The 13,594-nt window shown below is 35.0% G+C and overlaps 1 protein-coding gene across 1 annotated transcript in view; it reads left to right on the top strand.

Moving 5' to 3' along the window:
* LOC144443699 (ATP-binding cassette sub-family C member 9-like) overlaps nucleotides 1–13,594 on the top strand; it is a 65,813-nt gene that overhangs the window by 25,965 nt on the left and 26,254 nt on the right. The window contains exons 11-16 of the mRNA XM_078133242.1: nucleotides 1,310–1,408; nucleotides 7,975–8,140; nucleotides 10,158–10,295; nucleotides 11,460–11,637; nucleotides 11,774–11,982; nucleotides 12,149–12,388. Of these exons, the coding sequence (XP_077989368.1) occupies nucleotides 1,310–1,408; nucleotides 7,975–8,140; nucleotides 10,158–10,295; nucleotides 11,460–11,637; nucleotides 11,774–11,982; nucleotides 12,149–12,388 (1,030 nt within the window). The remainder of the gene's footprint in view (nucleotides 1–1,309; nucleotides 1,409–7,974; nucleotides 8,141–10,157; nucleotides 10,296–11,459; nucleotides 11,638–11,773; nucleotides 11,983–12,148; nucleotides 12,389–13,594) is intronic.

Below are 13,594 nucleotides of genomic sequence, written 5' to 3'. Positions count from 1 at the left end.
CCAGATGTAAACAGGTGCCTCTCATACTGCATTACTGGTAAAACAATATTTGTTTTGTTCATACGCACATTGTTTGAATGCAAAATTCTGAGTTATAGCTATCATACATGATGTAACCTTAACTGGAAAAGTAATTATATGAGAATATGTGAAAATTTGACCTTGCATACATACGATATTGCCTAATCATCGTAAAATCATTCATTATGGAAATGAACTAATAAAATTATAAGCTACATCAATAAGTTTTAAAGGACACATGCACGTCTTAACCACCAATGCACGTACTAAATTATTTGAAATTTGAAGCTTGCATTCTATTAAAGATATTGACTAATAATCAAAATGGTTATTTATGCAAATAACACATCACATAAGAAATGCATCAAACACGTGTGATTTCCTATAGTTGATGTATGTACCAAATTGAATGAATTGAATTTTGTATTCTTAAGATATAGCCTAATACCGAAAATCATTTTATTATGTAAATTTCTCATTATAACTAAAAGTTACAGCAACAAGCGTTAAAGTACATGAGCGCTTTGTGATGTTTGATTTATGATGTACCACAATATGTTCAATTTGAAGCTTGCACTCTAAGATATGGTCCAATTATCAAAAGTCATTAATTATGCAAAGAACGTATGACTATAAAATAATAATCAATGAATACACCAAATGACACAGAATTTGAAGCTTTATGCAAGTTTTTCATTAAAATCGAATACTATGTAAACACAATTGACAAGACATGAGTGCATTATCATGGTTGATATATGTATCAAATTATATGTATGTATTCATTCTAAAGATATAGCCTCAGATACAGCCTATTTACTGGAAATCATTTATTGTGTAAATAATTCATTAAAACTAAAAAACTATGCCAACAGTCTTTATAGGCTTGAAGACGGATTTTGTCTGCAATACCACTCAAACTAGCTTTCAGGCAGTCGTCTGCTTTGGATTTTAAAGTAAACACAAATGTATTTTGAATTTTGTCTTGCCATCATTACTACGAGTAAGTGTGTACACAAAATATACAAACAAACTTGTTTGACATCTCCACTCTATATGGGCTCGCACATTTGATTCCAAATAAAAGCCAATCTTATCGGTACTTTGCCATTTGGAAATCGTCACTGGCACAGGCCAATCGGAATGCAAGGAAATTATAGCCAATTACAGCCATGGATAAATTAACTTATCGGCCTCTAGTACCAATTTGAAAGCTGATAAGAGACCGGACACGAGTCTAGACAATAGTGATGGATATATCAAGTTTAACTGTTTATCTCTTTGGCAGAGAGCATAGCAGAATTTCGTACAGCGCTCAGAAGGCATGGCTTCAAAATGACACCTTAAGAAATAATATACTGTTTGGGGAACCATATGAAGAAGAGAGGTAAGCGATAAACAACATTATCACATTAACACAACGTGTAAATCTTCACCTGTGTGACGTCAAACAGGGCATCACCCCTGTTCTAGCGAACTTTGTTGTTGTTAACTGTTCCTGCCATTCTATGCTACGATCAGGTTATCGTAATAATAATAGCTTTATTGGCACATATAAAACCAAACATGAACTGAAAATGCTCCCGTTCACACACACACACACACACACACACACACACACACACACACACACACACACACACACACACACACACACACACACACACATACACCCCCCCCCCCCACACACACACACACATATATATATATATATATATATATATATATATATATATATATATATATATATATATATATATATATATATATATATATATATAACTCGGTGAGTATCAATCTGCTAAGACAGTGCTCTATACCGCAGTGGCAGAGCGTAATAGTTTTGGTAGTACTGGAACTCTTTCTTGGGTGTAACTCGGAGTTTCACGCATATTGCGATCATCAGAGTGTCTGATGATCGCAATATGCGTGAAACTCCGAGTTACACCCAAGAAAGAGTTCCAGTACTACCAAAACTATATATATATATATATATATATATAACTCGGTGAGTATCAATCTGCTAAGACAGTGCTCTATACCGCAGTGGCAGAGCGTAAATATATATATATATATATATATATATAATTGACTGGGTGTTGATATAACCACATAAAAGTGCTCAATATGGTTAGCAGAGCGAATTATATACAGGTTTTGAAAATATTTAAAAAAATACATGCTATTGACCCTACAGAACTGTTTCATGAGGTGTGTATTCCTCACTCATCAGGGGTACAATGGAATATAGTATCTGCGTTTCCTTACCGTTAAATTCTATTATTCTAATGTTCCTAACAGGGAATATCTACCTAGTAACATAGTGTATTTGCATAGAGAATTGTTCTGCAATAATGATTTATGTCTATGGTTACACGATGACACAAGTTCATTCCGTTTGTTTAGAGTGCAGCGATGAGGTTGATGTACTTTTCATCAGTTATGCAGAGATTACATCTCTGACTGGAGCTGTTGTATGGTCGCGCGCGCTATCATTTTCCACGTGATGTTGTAATCAATTTCTTTATCCTTAAGAAACCATACATACTTACTTAGTTATGTTGAGTTTCTTGACAAATTGTTGCGGAATGAAGCTGTGTGGTTTCTGTACCGTGTCTTGAACTCGTTTTCAGTAAGTCCGACATACGTTTCGCGGATATTGGTGTCTTTGCGCTGAACTGTTGCCTGGTATACCACGCTGCTTTGTAAACATTTCCCGTCCTTCACGCGACAGTTACATAATTTAGTATTCTCGTTTTTACAGCTGTTCTGTGTAGACAGTTGTGTTTTATTGTGGTTGTCGATGAGACGTTTGGTATTAGTTACACAACTGTAACTAATTTTAATTGTGTTACGATTGAAGATTTTCCTGAGGTTGTTCCCTTGTGGAAAGCACTTGTCTACCAGGGCGAGGCATTTTTTTTTACCAATATTAGTGGAGACACTCTTGCTGAAGGGTGGGTTATACTGTAAAATATTATTCCGTGGCCTATTCTTCCTACCTATAGTTGCTGGGTGCTTATATTCAAGTTTGTATTTATATCCGCTTTCGTGTAATGCTTTCTGGTACCGAGGTGTGGCTTGATCGAATGACTGCTTGTCTGATGATATAGATGACAGGCGTCTATTTACCCCCGCTGGTATGTTTTTAATAATATTAGGGGGATGGTTGCTCTCTCGATGGACATATTGCAAGGTTGCGTTCGGTTTTGTATATGGGCTGTAGGTTTTCTCGGCGAGGTTAAATGTAACGTCGAGGAAGTTGAGTACGTTCTTATTGGCTTCGATGGTGATGTTCAGCCCATACTCCTTGAATATATAGCAAATCTCTTTCTTGATCCTCTCAGTGTCCTTAGGTATTGTATTTTATCATATTGTATGTTCTGGTATATTTAAGAGGGTATCTACCAAGCTCACTGTATACCATAACATTACATGTCGACTTGTTTACTCCAAAAATGCGTTTACAGAAATCAAGGTGAACTCTTTCAATATTTTGATCCTTGTGTAATCCCCAAACTTCTGACGCTTATGAGAGAATACTACCAACGTAACAATCAAACAAAAATAACAAAGTTTCATGGTTCAGGGATAGTGAAGAGGTGTTATGGTGTAATGCTAAAAGTGCCTTCCTACCCTAGTCCGCAAATTGTTTTTCCGTGCAAGAAAACTTGTTATTATAACTCAGCAACATTCCTAAATAAGTAAACTTATCAACCACTTCAACAAATTGTCCATCGTAAACCCATTGCTCATTAATTCTCAGTCTACCACCATTCCTGAAAACCATAATCTTTGTCTTTTCAATATTGACCTCTAAATTCCAGTTTCTCAAGTAATCCAAAAGGTAATTTAACTGTTGCTGCAATCCTTGTCCACTTTCCGAAAATAAAACTAAATCGTCAGCATACATCAACAAGAATAAACTTAGAGATTTACACTCTAGAGGTATACAATCATTGTTTAGAAAACCCATTTCTAAGTCGTTAATATACATAAAAAATAATGTAGGAGATAAAACTTCCCCTTGCATTAAACCTACTTTACTTAAAAAATGATCTGATATAAAACCAACTACTGCAACACAAGATCTGACGTTGGCATACATAGAACGAATGATAGATAAAATCTTCCCTCTAATTCCAATTTTTGAAAGTTTATGCAACAGTTTACATCGATTTACAGAGTCGAATGCCTTTTTGAAATATATATAAATTAGCAATTAATTTACCTGAATCATCAAATTTGGTGTAGTCTTTATTCGTACAGGCAGAAGTTGCGGTCAATTTTTTTTTCTAATGCGTCCCCTTGGACACTTTCCTGCCAAAATTAACGTCAAAATCCCCTCTTGGTGCGCCTTTTCCGTTACAAATGTTTAGTCATGTACATGGACATATATCACTCCACCTCACACTGTATATACGTACATAGTTTGCACTTCCAAAATGTCACAAGAAAACATTTATATGTGCAACAATACTCTTTCTAGAATTTCGATTATCTATGGTGATCACTCTCTAGAAATATATGTGCTCCGAGAACGAACTCCGGATTAATCTCTGTTAAGACGGTTCTTGGAGTCGGACGGTACAGAGTACATATAACTCTACAGTACTATACAATACTGCAGTGCACAATGTTACATAATATGAACAACAATTTTTTGTGTAGCTTAGGAGGTTACTGTTAACTTGGTATACACCAAGATATTCGTTTATTCTTTAAGGATGTTTTAAAATAACGTGTGAACCATGTTCATCTGAGACGAAGAGCATGTGGTGAAGAACAACTGAACGAAATCATGAGCCACCCTGCTGTACTTAAATTTCCATACCAATAGAGGCACACTTCCAAATAATTTAATGAATTTGTATCTCTAAATGGTAACTGACCCCCACTGTGCATGTTTTTCCCAACTTTTACTCACTTTCTACTTGATCTTTATTATTATTATTATTATTCAAGTCAATATGACTTGAAATAACTTACGGAGCGATCAGTTTTTTATGGCGGGGGGGGGGGGGGTATTCAGGGGGCACCTCAATTTGGCACACTCTAAGAAGGGTGGGGTCATCATATTTACAAAGGGAATAAAAGGGGGGTCACCTTATTTTCAACAACTGAACGAAATCATGAACCACCCTGCTGTACTTAAATTTCCATACAACAAATGTATGTGCATACAATAAAACATAGACAATGGCTATAAATATACGTTCAAATATAACATAAACTCTGTCTCTTGATACATCCCAAGCATATGACATGGAGTCATAAAACAACAGTTTTGTTAGTAATGACTTCTCAATATTGCAGGCCATTAGTTGCATTGTGTCATCATGTGGTATAAAACTTGCATGTGTAGCTGTACATGTAATAGCACATAAGAAATGAAATGCCTTGAAATTTACTGGATGCACTGACTCTAAAATCTGTGCCTCCATTGACCTGAACATGTTGCATTGCACACAAACTGAGCCAATAGAGACACAAAAAATGGCAGCCAGAGCTATAACTTCCAGTGATCGTACAGTAGGCTCCAATCAACTATTCAATCAGTTACACATTCTAAATATTATTTACAGTGTCTAAGGAGACAGACTTGATTAGCAAGTAGCTATTTTCTGGTCTCCTTTTACCTACCTCAAAAAATGTATCATTTATTTTGTCTACAATGTAAATTTAATAAGTAGGTAATAAAGAAGATATATATAAAACTTTCATATAATTTAATGAATTTGTATCTCTAAATAGTAACTGACCTCCACTTTGCATGATTTCCACAAATGTTCTCACTTTCTACGTGATCTTTTTTATTATTATTTGTGTCAATATGACTTGAAATGAGTGAAACTTTTGAAACCCTAAAATTAGTAATATTTTTATGATATAATAAGTTGTGCTTTACTTCTGAATGGTGCTCGAAATGCACTTCACGTTCACTTCTCCCCTTACATTTTCCAGTTCTCTCCCTACTTTGAAACTTACTGAAACCCACAGGTTTACAATTATATTAACTCCTTTTCTAATATTGTACTTTATAATTAGCTGAATTAATCTACAATGGTAATAGTTCATTCAATCTAAGAGATATCCCATAACTTTCAGTTACTAAACCATGAATATTTTGCATGTCGATGAAGAGACAATCATACTTTTCATAGGGTTTCTGTCTAAAGAGCTTTATACATGTGAAACAATGGATTTGGGGTAGCAATTTACCAGATACACTTAAAATTACTGTAAATGTAACAAGTAAAATTAACTATGCTGTGTGCTGCATTGTGCTTTGAGAATCTAGAGTGTCTTTTCCTAGAACAAGAAGAATATTTTTGGCCAACAGATGTCGGTGGGGGGGGGGAGTCAGTGTGTTTTTTACTTGTCAAAGGGGGATTGGATTGTTTTGTGGATGAATGGCAGGGGGTCACTATTTTTAAGTACAACGTGAACAAAAAAGTCACCGGCCCACCCCCGGTGGTAAAAACTGATCGCTCCCTTATTTTGCATACATCCTTGGGTGGCAGGAGTCTGGTATGTAGAGGTACTTTTATTTTTATTTAATAAATTTTGTTTATTTTCAAAATCATGTACATTATCGATGACAATTTGTATGTACCAGCCAGTATGCAGTAAGCTTACTTTCGACTTTCCCTCGAGCTCAGAGCTCGGAATCGCGAAAGAACATAATGAATGTAATTAAAATGACTGAACGAAAGTCACAGTCAGACAATGGTACCATCACGTGAGGGTGTCTCATGGTCGATGTTGGTCATACATACAACGGGGTATGACATCAGGCAGCAGTAACCAATCTTAAATACCAATATCGCACACTTGACGGGTTCGATTTTCTGGTGATGCTCGAACCCGAAATCGCACCCAGGATTTTGGCTCTGCTTGAAAGGGTGATACCCCGGTACGACGTCAGCTTTCAAAAGTTACTTTTAGGGGGTCAAATCATATGGCGGACCAGTCGAGATTTTTGTTGACACACAAAATCAAGGAAAACAGGAATTTCACTGCAGTGTGAAATTTTAGCATTGAAAATAATTCCAACATGAGAATGATGCACGCGCTGAACGTTTTCGACAGTCTGTGTCAAATTCAGTATCAGTTGCTGCAACTAATTGCAATAAGCGTCGAATTTGTAATGAACCTAATCTAATAATTATATTTAGGCAGATGAGAAGTTCGACGTTTATCTTGAGCCTCAGTTGCATATGAGAATTGGGTTCTCTGAAACCGCGCGTTTAGAATCGTATATTTACAAGGACTACGTACAAGGACTACAGGTAGCAAAAACAACAATACTATTCTATTTATTAGAAGGTACTCTAAGTGAAAAAAAATCGAGGGCGTTCTAAACACTCGTGTCTCTATTTCTGTTCCTCTTTTTCTTATTTCTTACTCAAATACAAGTATAATTCTTCCAGTATTGCCCGCCGACCCTGGTCCAAAGTTTGGGTACATATAAGTACATAAAGTTACTAATAATGACAAACTTATATGACAAACAAAAAGACTTGACAGTGCGTATAGGAAGGGAAAGTGATATGAATGGAAGAAATCCCGATTTGAGGTATTATAAATTATACATTTTTGCTAATTAGGTCAGTGAAGTAAGACTTTGGTGGCATTATCATGCTGATTAATTAATAGATGCTTGGATATACTTATGTTCTATTGTTCTGTGCAATAATGATACTTGAACTAATCTACAAACTTGTTAGCCACCCAATTAAAGTGAAATAAAGTGCTAGGGCATTGCAATATAAAATCATTTAGTATGCAAATGAAAGAATTAATATGCAAAATGTCTTCAAACAATGAAGTAGAATCACGGTACATAGTCCAATTTGATAATAACAGGTTTTGTGGACAACAAACAATGGAAAAGCTTATTTTACTCATTCTATTGATTATTGTTATCTTGACCTTACATTACATTTCAAGGTACCAGAGAGTATTAGAGGTGTGCGCCATGAAGCACGATTTAAATATGCTACCGGCAGGTGATATGACAGAAGTAGGTGAGAAGGGTATAAATCTAAGTGGAGGACAGAAACAACGAATAAGTGTAGCAAGAGCAGTGTACGCAAAGAGTGACGTGGTTATACTGGTATGTATTTTTATCGATTTTAGGCTTCTCCATTGCTATGGCTAATGCTTAATAGTGAACAGACAAAAATTTCAGAATTTACCAGGTACTATTCAGAATGTGATATTGAAAAATAATTTCTGCCCATCTATTTGTCAAGCCGTACATTAACGTCAAGTCATATCTCTAACATGCATGATCCAATATCATCCAAACTTGCCTTGGCAGACGATGTTATCATGCACAGAGCATAACACGTCCATCGGTTACCGACATTGTTTAATTTATGTAACTTGAACTGTGCTCGAAAACTGTTATACATTGGAGGCACATCTCTATCTACCATCAGCCACACTTGTCACTTGTCCTCAAACCCACTATTCACTCCATTTACTTTCACAAATGGGCGTATTTTCCCCCTCATTATGGTTATATTGCTATGACACGATTCACACTAGACCTGTAGGGTTAGATGACAATGTTTTGTATTTTAAAATGTTGTTGTTGAAAAAATTGTATCATTATTTCGACTTTCTGCACATCACTGAAATAAAGTAAAAGAGAAGAAGAGTTACTTTGACAAAAATCCTTACACAGGTTAAAAGTGACTCTCAAACATTACAGAAAATACAACACCCCCACCTCAATAAAATAATCATATTTTTGTGCATTTGAATTAGGTCTTCATCTCATTATGACAGATGAATGGAAGGTGCTTAGTCAATCAACAATCAGATCTACTACTTAAGTTAAACCTTTTACTGTCACGACATTATTACATTTTCGTAAACATTTCAACTCTATTTTTAAAGATTAATTGATAACCTTAGAAGGCACTGTCTATGAAAGCGGTTAAATTATTGCCTAAAAGGCTATGGACAACACATAAAAGTGCCTTAAAAGAATCGTAGAGTAAACACATTCCTCAACACCGCCTATCCAACCGTCATGTGCGCTGACGTTATACTGTGATGATAGCATTAAATTCGGACCAGGTTACTGTTTAAAGAACTTTTGAATCCTACATGTATATGTATAAAGAATAGTTTCTGATATATGGTGCTATCAAGTTAGCAAATTATTGATCGAAAGGGTCTGATGGCCTAATAAATACCCATAATAGTCCACCCCCACCAGAGATTCTAACCTCTCAGCACCCATATCTCCCCATGACATATCCTCACCTCCAACTCTTTCCCCTGATCTTCTCTGTCAAAATCCTATTAAATCTTTTCGAATATTTCAACCCGGTCTATAAATTTTATTTGCTAATTAGGAAAAATAAAATATTAGCGTATTTCCGATAATAGTATCTCAATCGTTGTGATTGTTTTTGATTTTGAAATTATATTCGTATATTTATTCCATCCAAAACCAAACGGAATGTCAGTCAGAATACATCTTCTGTGACAGTTCGATGAAATATGTACACACGTCAGGTGGGAAAGAAAACAGACGTCAGGTCAAGATAAATATAGAATTTCTTATCTTTTTGTTTTAAAATATTAAAAGATGTTTAGGATCGGTGGGTTAAACTAGGGTCGGTGGAGTTATCGAAAACAAACATTGTTTTTTAAATTCGCCTAGCCTGATAGTCTTAATTTGTCTTGTAAACCGATATGTGAAACGTGGTCCAACAGTCCACTCACTCAGTCAGAATGGAATACCTGACATGCATATGAATGGGGGGGGGGGGGGCTATTGTATATGTTTAGAAATAGATAATAGGAGTGGTCAAAGTGTTTGGGCTTTTAAAGAGGGGCAAGAGACTTTTTGTCGGGTCGATGGCCATCGAACCCCAGGCCGGAAAAATAACCAATCCATAAAATATGTTTTAATGGACAGTTAGTAAAATGAGTCTTCAAAGATAAAATGAAAGTTTAAATTGTTATTATTATTGTGTTATCTTATTTGAGGTAGAGCTGTTTGCAAAGCTTAGTTAAGTGACTAAGGACATATGTTACAGAACATTTAGTCAAATGCTAATATTTGTCACCGTCAAAATTCAAGTTCTTATTTTTCGTATTATTTTCTAAAGGATGATCCTCTGTCGGCCCTGGATGTACATGTTGGAGCACACATAATGGAACGATGTATCATGACATTTCTGACTGAAGAGAAGAGAACAGTCATTTTGGTTACACACCAAGTACAATATGTTGATAACGCAGATCAGGTAAATATCAATATCACATTGAACAGCATACTAATAGTAACATACTCTAATTATTAACTAGTATAATTGCCGAATATGTGTTGTAAAGGTAAACAAAATTTTAGACTCATATGTCGCATTATTACAAGTTTAACTTTGGTAGAAGAGACTGAACTATCCTAGGGAAAGGTAAGGAAAATATATAAAATGAATGTTTTCCTTAAGCTTGTGGAGAGATAGATATGTCATATGTCATACAGGTGTGTGTACTCGCTAGAAATCTGGCAACACAGTTTTACATTTCATTACAATGATTTAATGATATTGGCTTTGCTATGCGGTCATTGTTGATACCATGCTGTTATAGCCATGTTTACCCCCACCCCCACCCCCAGCACGCGCACACACACTCGCACACAGCATTAGACTTCTTTTGAGTTTCAGCTTTAAACAAACGTTGAGCATAGTCTGGCATACTGTGACAATCTGTTCATTTCATCACATCTTTAGAAATGTGCTGATGATCGTTTAGCTACTGACGCTAAATGGTCGGGTTTGATTGTTTCAATGTGAACCACTTCTATTAGAGTTATGCTGCATCACCTTTTTGAGTATTGGTCTGTTATTTTTTTTAAATATATTAGTTTACAACATTGATGAATAAAAAAATTATGTATTTTTAAATAATGTTTCATTCAGTAAAGGCTAGAATGGAAGGGTATTGAGACTGGGGGAAGAAGTGAGTCTCGTTCTAGAAAGTAGACTGGTGAGGTAAAGAACTGTATGTAGTTTTGATTTGATCCATTCCCTTCATGCTAGAACGATCTGAGTGTATGGTTAAAGGATAAAGTGTGACTGTTCGATAATTCAGGCATTCAGAACCTATGAACGATTACATCGAACAATCAACATTTCAATAAAATTCCCATTTTCATGGACTTGATATTTTGTGTGGTATGGCGTCTAATTATGATAGCCGGGAACATTCGACTTAATTAACGAGTCGATTTGAAATTGCCATTGGAAAGGCTTTACGATTTATATAACGTCCAGCCAGCCCAAGGACGTGTCCAGTGGTTATATCAATGTGTATTTTAGCGCGTTGATTTAAAGGCAAATCAAAGCATTATAGGCATTAGTCTTCTCATTTAGTAATACACTGTATTTTATATTTTACCTCAAAAGGTTGTAGTAATGCAAAATGGTAGTATCACCCACCAAAGAACCATGGACGCAATTTGTAAGGGCGGGCAATACGAAGAGTGGCAGGCAGTCATTAGCACAATAAGTGGGTCTGGAAGTGCCTCTGATGTCCCTGTGGTTCCTGGAGTACAGGGAGAAAGTACACCTGACAAACCAAGTGGTAATACTAATTCATTTGTATGAACTTGCGTTGTTTATTAAATTTATATAATTTCAATATATTACTAGTCAATCAAGTGAAGTGTTGTGTCGTGTCATCTCAATGTTATGTTTCATGTATGTGCTTATTCCTCAAGAATCCATTGGTCAGTTTATGTCGAAAGAAGAAGATGCCATCGCCAAACCATCTTGGAAGGTCTTCTGGACTTATTTAAAAGTTATTAGATTACCTTATGTTTGCTTGATCATGGTCTTGTTTATCGTCGCAGTAAGCTTCGATACGTGGGTGAATATATGGTTGTCGAATTGGTCACAGTTTGAGTTAGATGCTGTAAACAATGTCACGGTAAGTATTTCTAGTCATTTATCTATGTACCAAGTTTACTTAAACAAGCCACGTCATCCTCCTATTTCTAACTCATTTTTCATAGATTTTCAATTCTTTTCAAGATTTGCCTGTCATTCAGGATCTTGCATACAACACATAAACACAAATTTCCGTTTGATTACAGATTGCAGACCCACAGACAAGAAGGTACTACACCATAGGTTACACGTTATTGATAGTGGGTTTCACTGGTATTGTTGTAGTCCAGTGTGTATGCATTGCTCTCTTCAGTATACTAGGATCTAAACGATTACAGAGTCAGATATTTCGCAATGTCATTCATGCTCCCATGAGGTTCTTCCACACAACTCCTATTGGTCGTATTCTCAATCGATTTTCAAATGATTTACAGATATTAGATCTGGTAAGTGTGAGATAAAATATATATACACACAAAGTCATACTATATCAAATTTGGTAAGTGTGAGATATAATACATGTACACAAAGTCATACTATATAAATTTGAGTCAGTGTGAGATATAGTACATATACACAAAGTCATACTATACCAGATTTGGTAAGTGTGAGAAATAATACATATACACAAAGTCATACTATATCAAATTTGGTAAGTGTGAGATATAATACATATACACAAAGTCATACTATATACATTTGGGTAAGTGTGAGATATAGTACATATACACAAAGTCATACTATACCAGATTTGGTAAGTGTGAGATATAATACATATACACAAAGTCATACTATACCAGATTTGGTAAGTGTGAGATATAGTACATATACACAAAGTCATACTATACCAGATTTGGTAAGTGTGAGATATAATACATATACACAAAGTCATACTATATCAAATTTTGTAAGTGTGAGATATAGTACATATACACAAAGTCATACTATATCGATTTTGGTAAGTGTGAGATATAGTACATATACACAAAGTCATACTATATCGATTTTGGTAGGTGTGAGATATAATACATGTACACAAAGTCATACTATATAAATTTTGGTAAGTGTGAGATATAGTACATATACACAAAGTCATACTATACCAGATTTGGTAAGTGTGAGATATAGTACATATACACAAAGTCATACTATATCGATTCTGGTAAGTGTGAGATATAATACATGTACACAAAGTCATACTATATAAATTTTGGTAAGTGTGAGATATAGTACATATACACAAAGTCATACTATACCAGATTTGGTAAGTGTGAGATATAATACATATACACAAAGTCATACTATAGCAGATTTGGTAAGTATGAGATATAATACATGTACACAAAGTCATACTATATAAATTATGGTAAGTGTGAGATATAGTACATATACACAAAGTCATACTATATCGATTTTGGTAAGTGTGAGATATAATACATATGCACAAAGTCATAGTATATCAATTTTGGTAAGTGTGAGATATAATACATGTATACAAGGTCATACTACATCAAATTTGGTAAGTGTGAGATATAATACATATACACAAAGTCATAGTATATAAATTTTGGTAAGTGTGAGATGTAATACATGAACTTAGAACATCTTGTAGTCTGAGCTGTTTTAAAAGTAAATGCAAATTTCACTTTAAA

The sequence above is a fragment of the Glandiceps talaboti genome, chromosome 2 (assembly GCF_964340395.1).
Source record: "Glandiceps talaboti chromosome 2, keGlaTala1.1, whole genome shotgun sequence".
Classification (NCBI taxonomy): Eukaryota; Metazoa; Hemichordata; class Enteropneusta; family Spengelidae; genus Glandiceps; species Glandiceps talaboti.
Note: the sequence above shows the minus strand (reverse complement) of the source record. Positions and strands in the feature narration are given on the sequence as shown.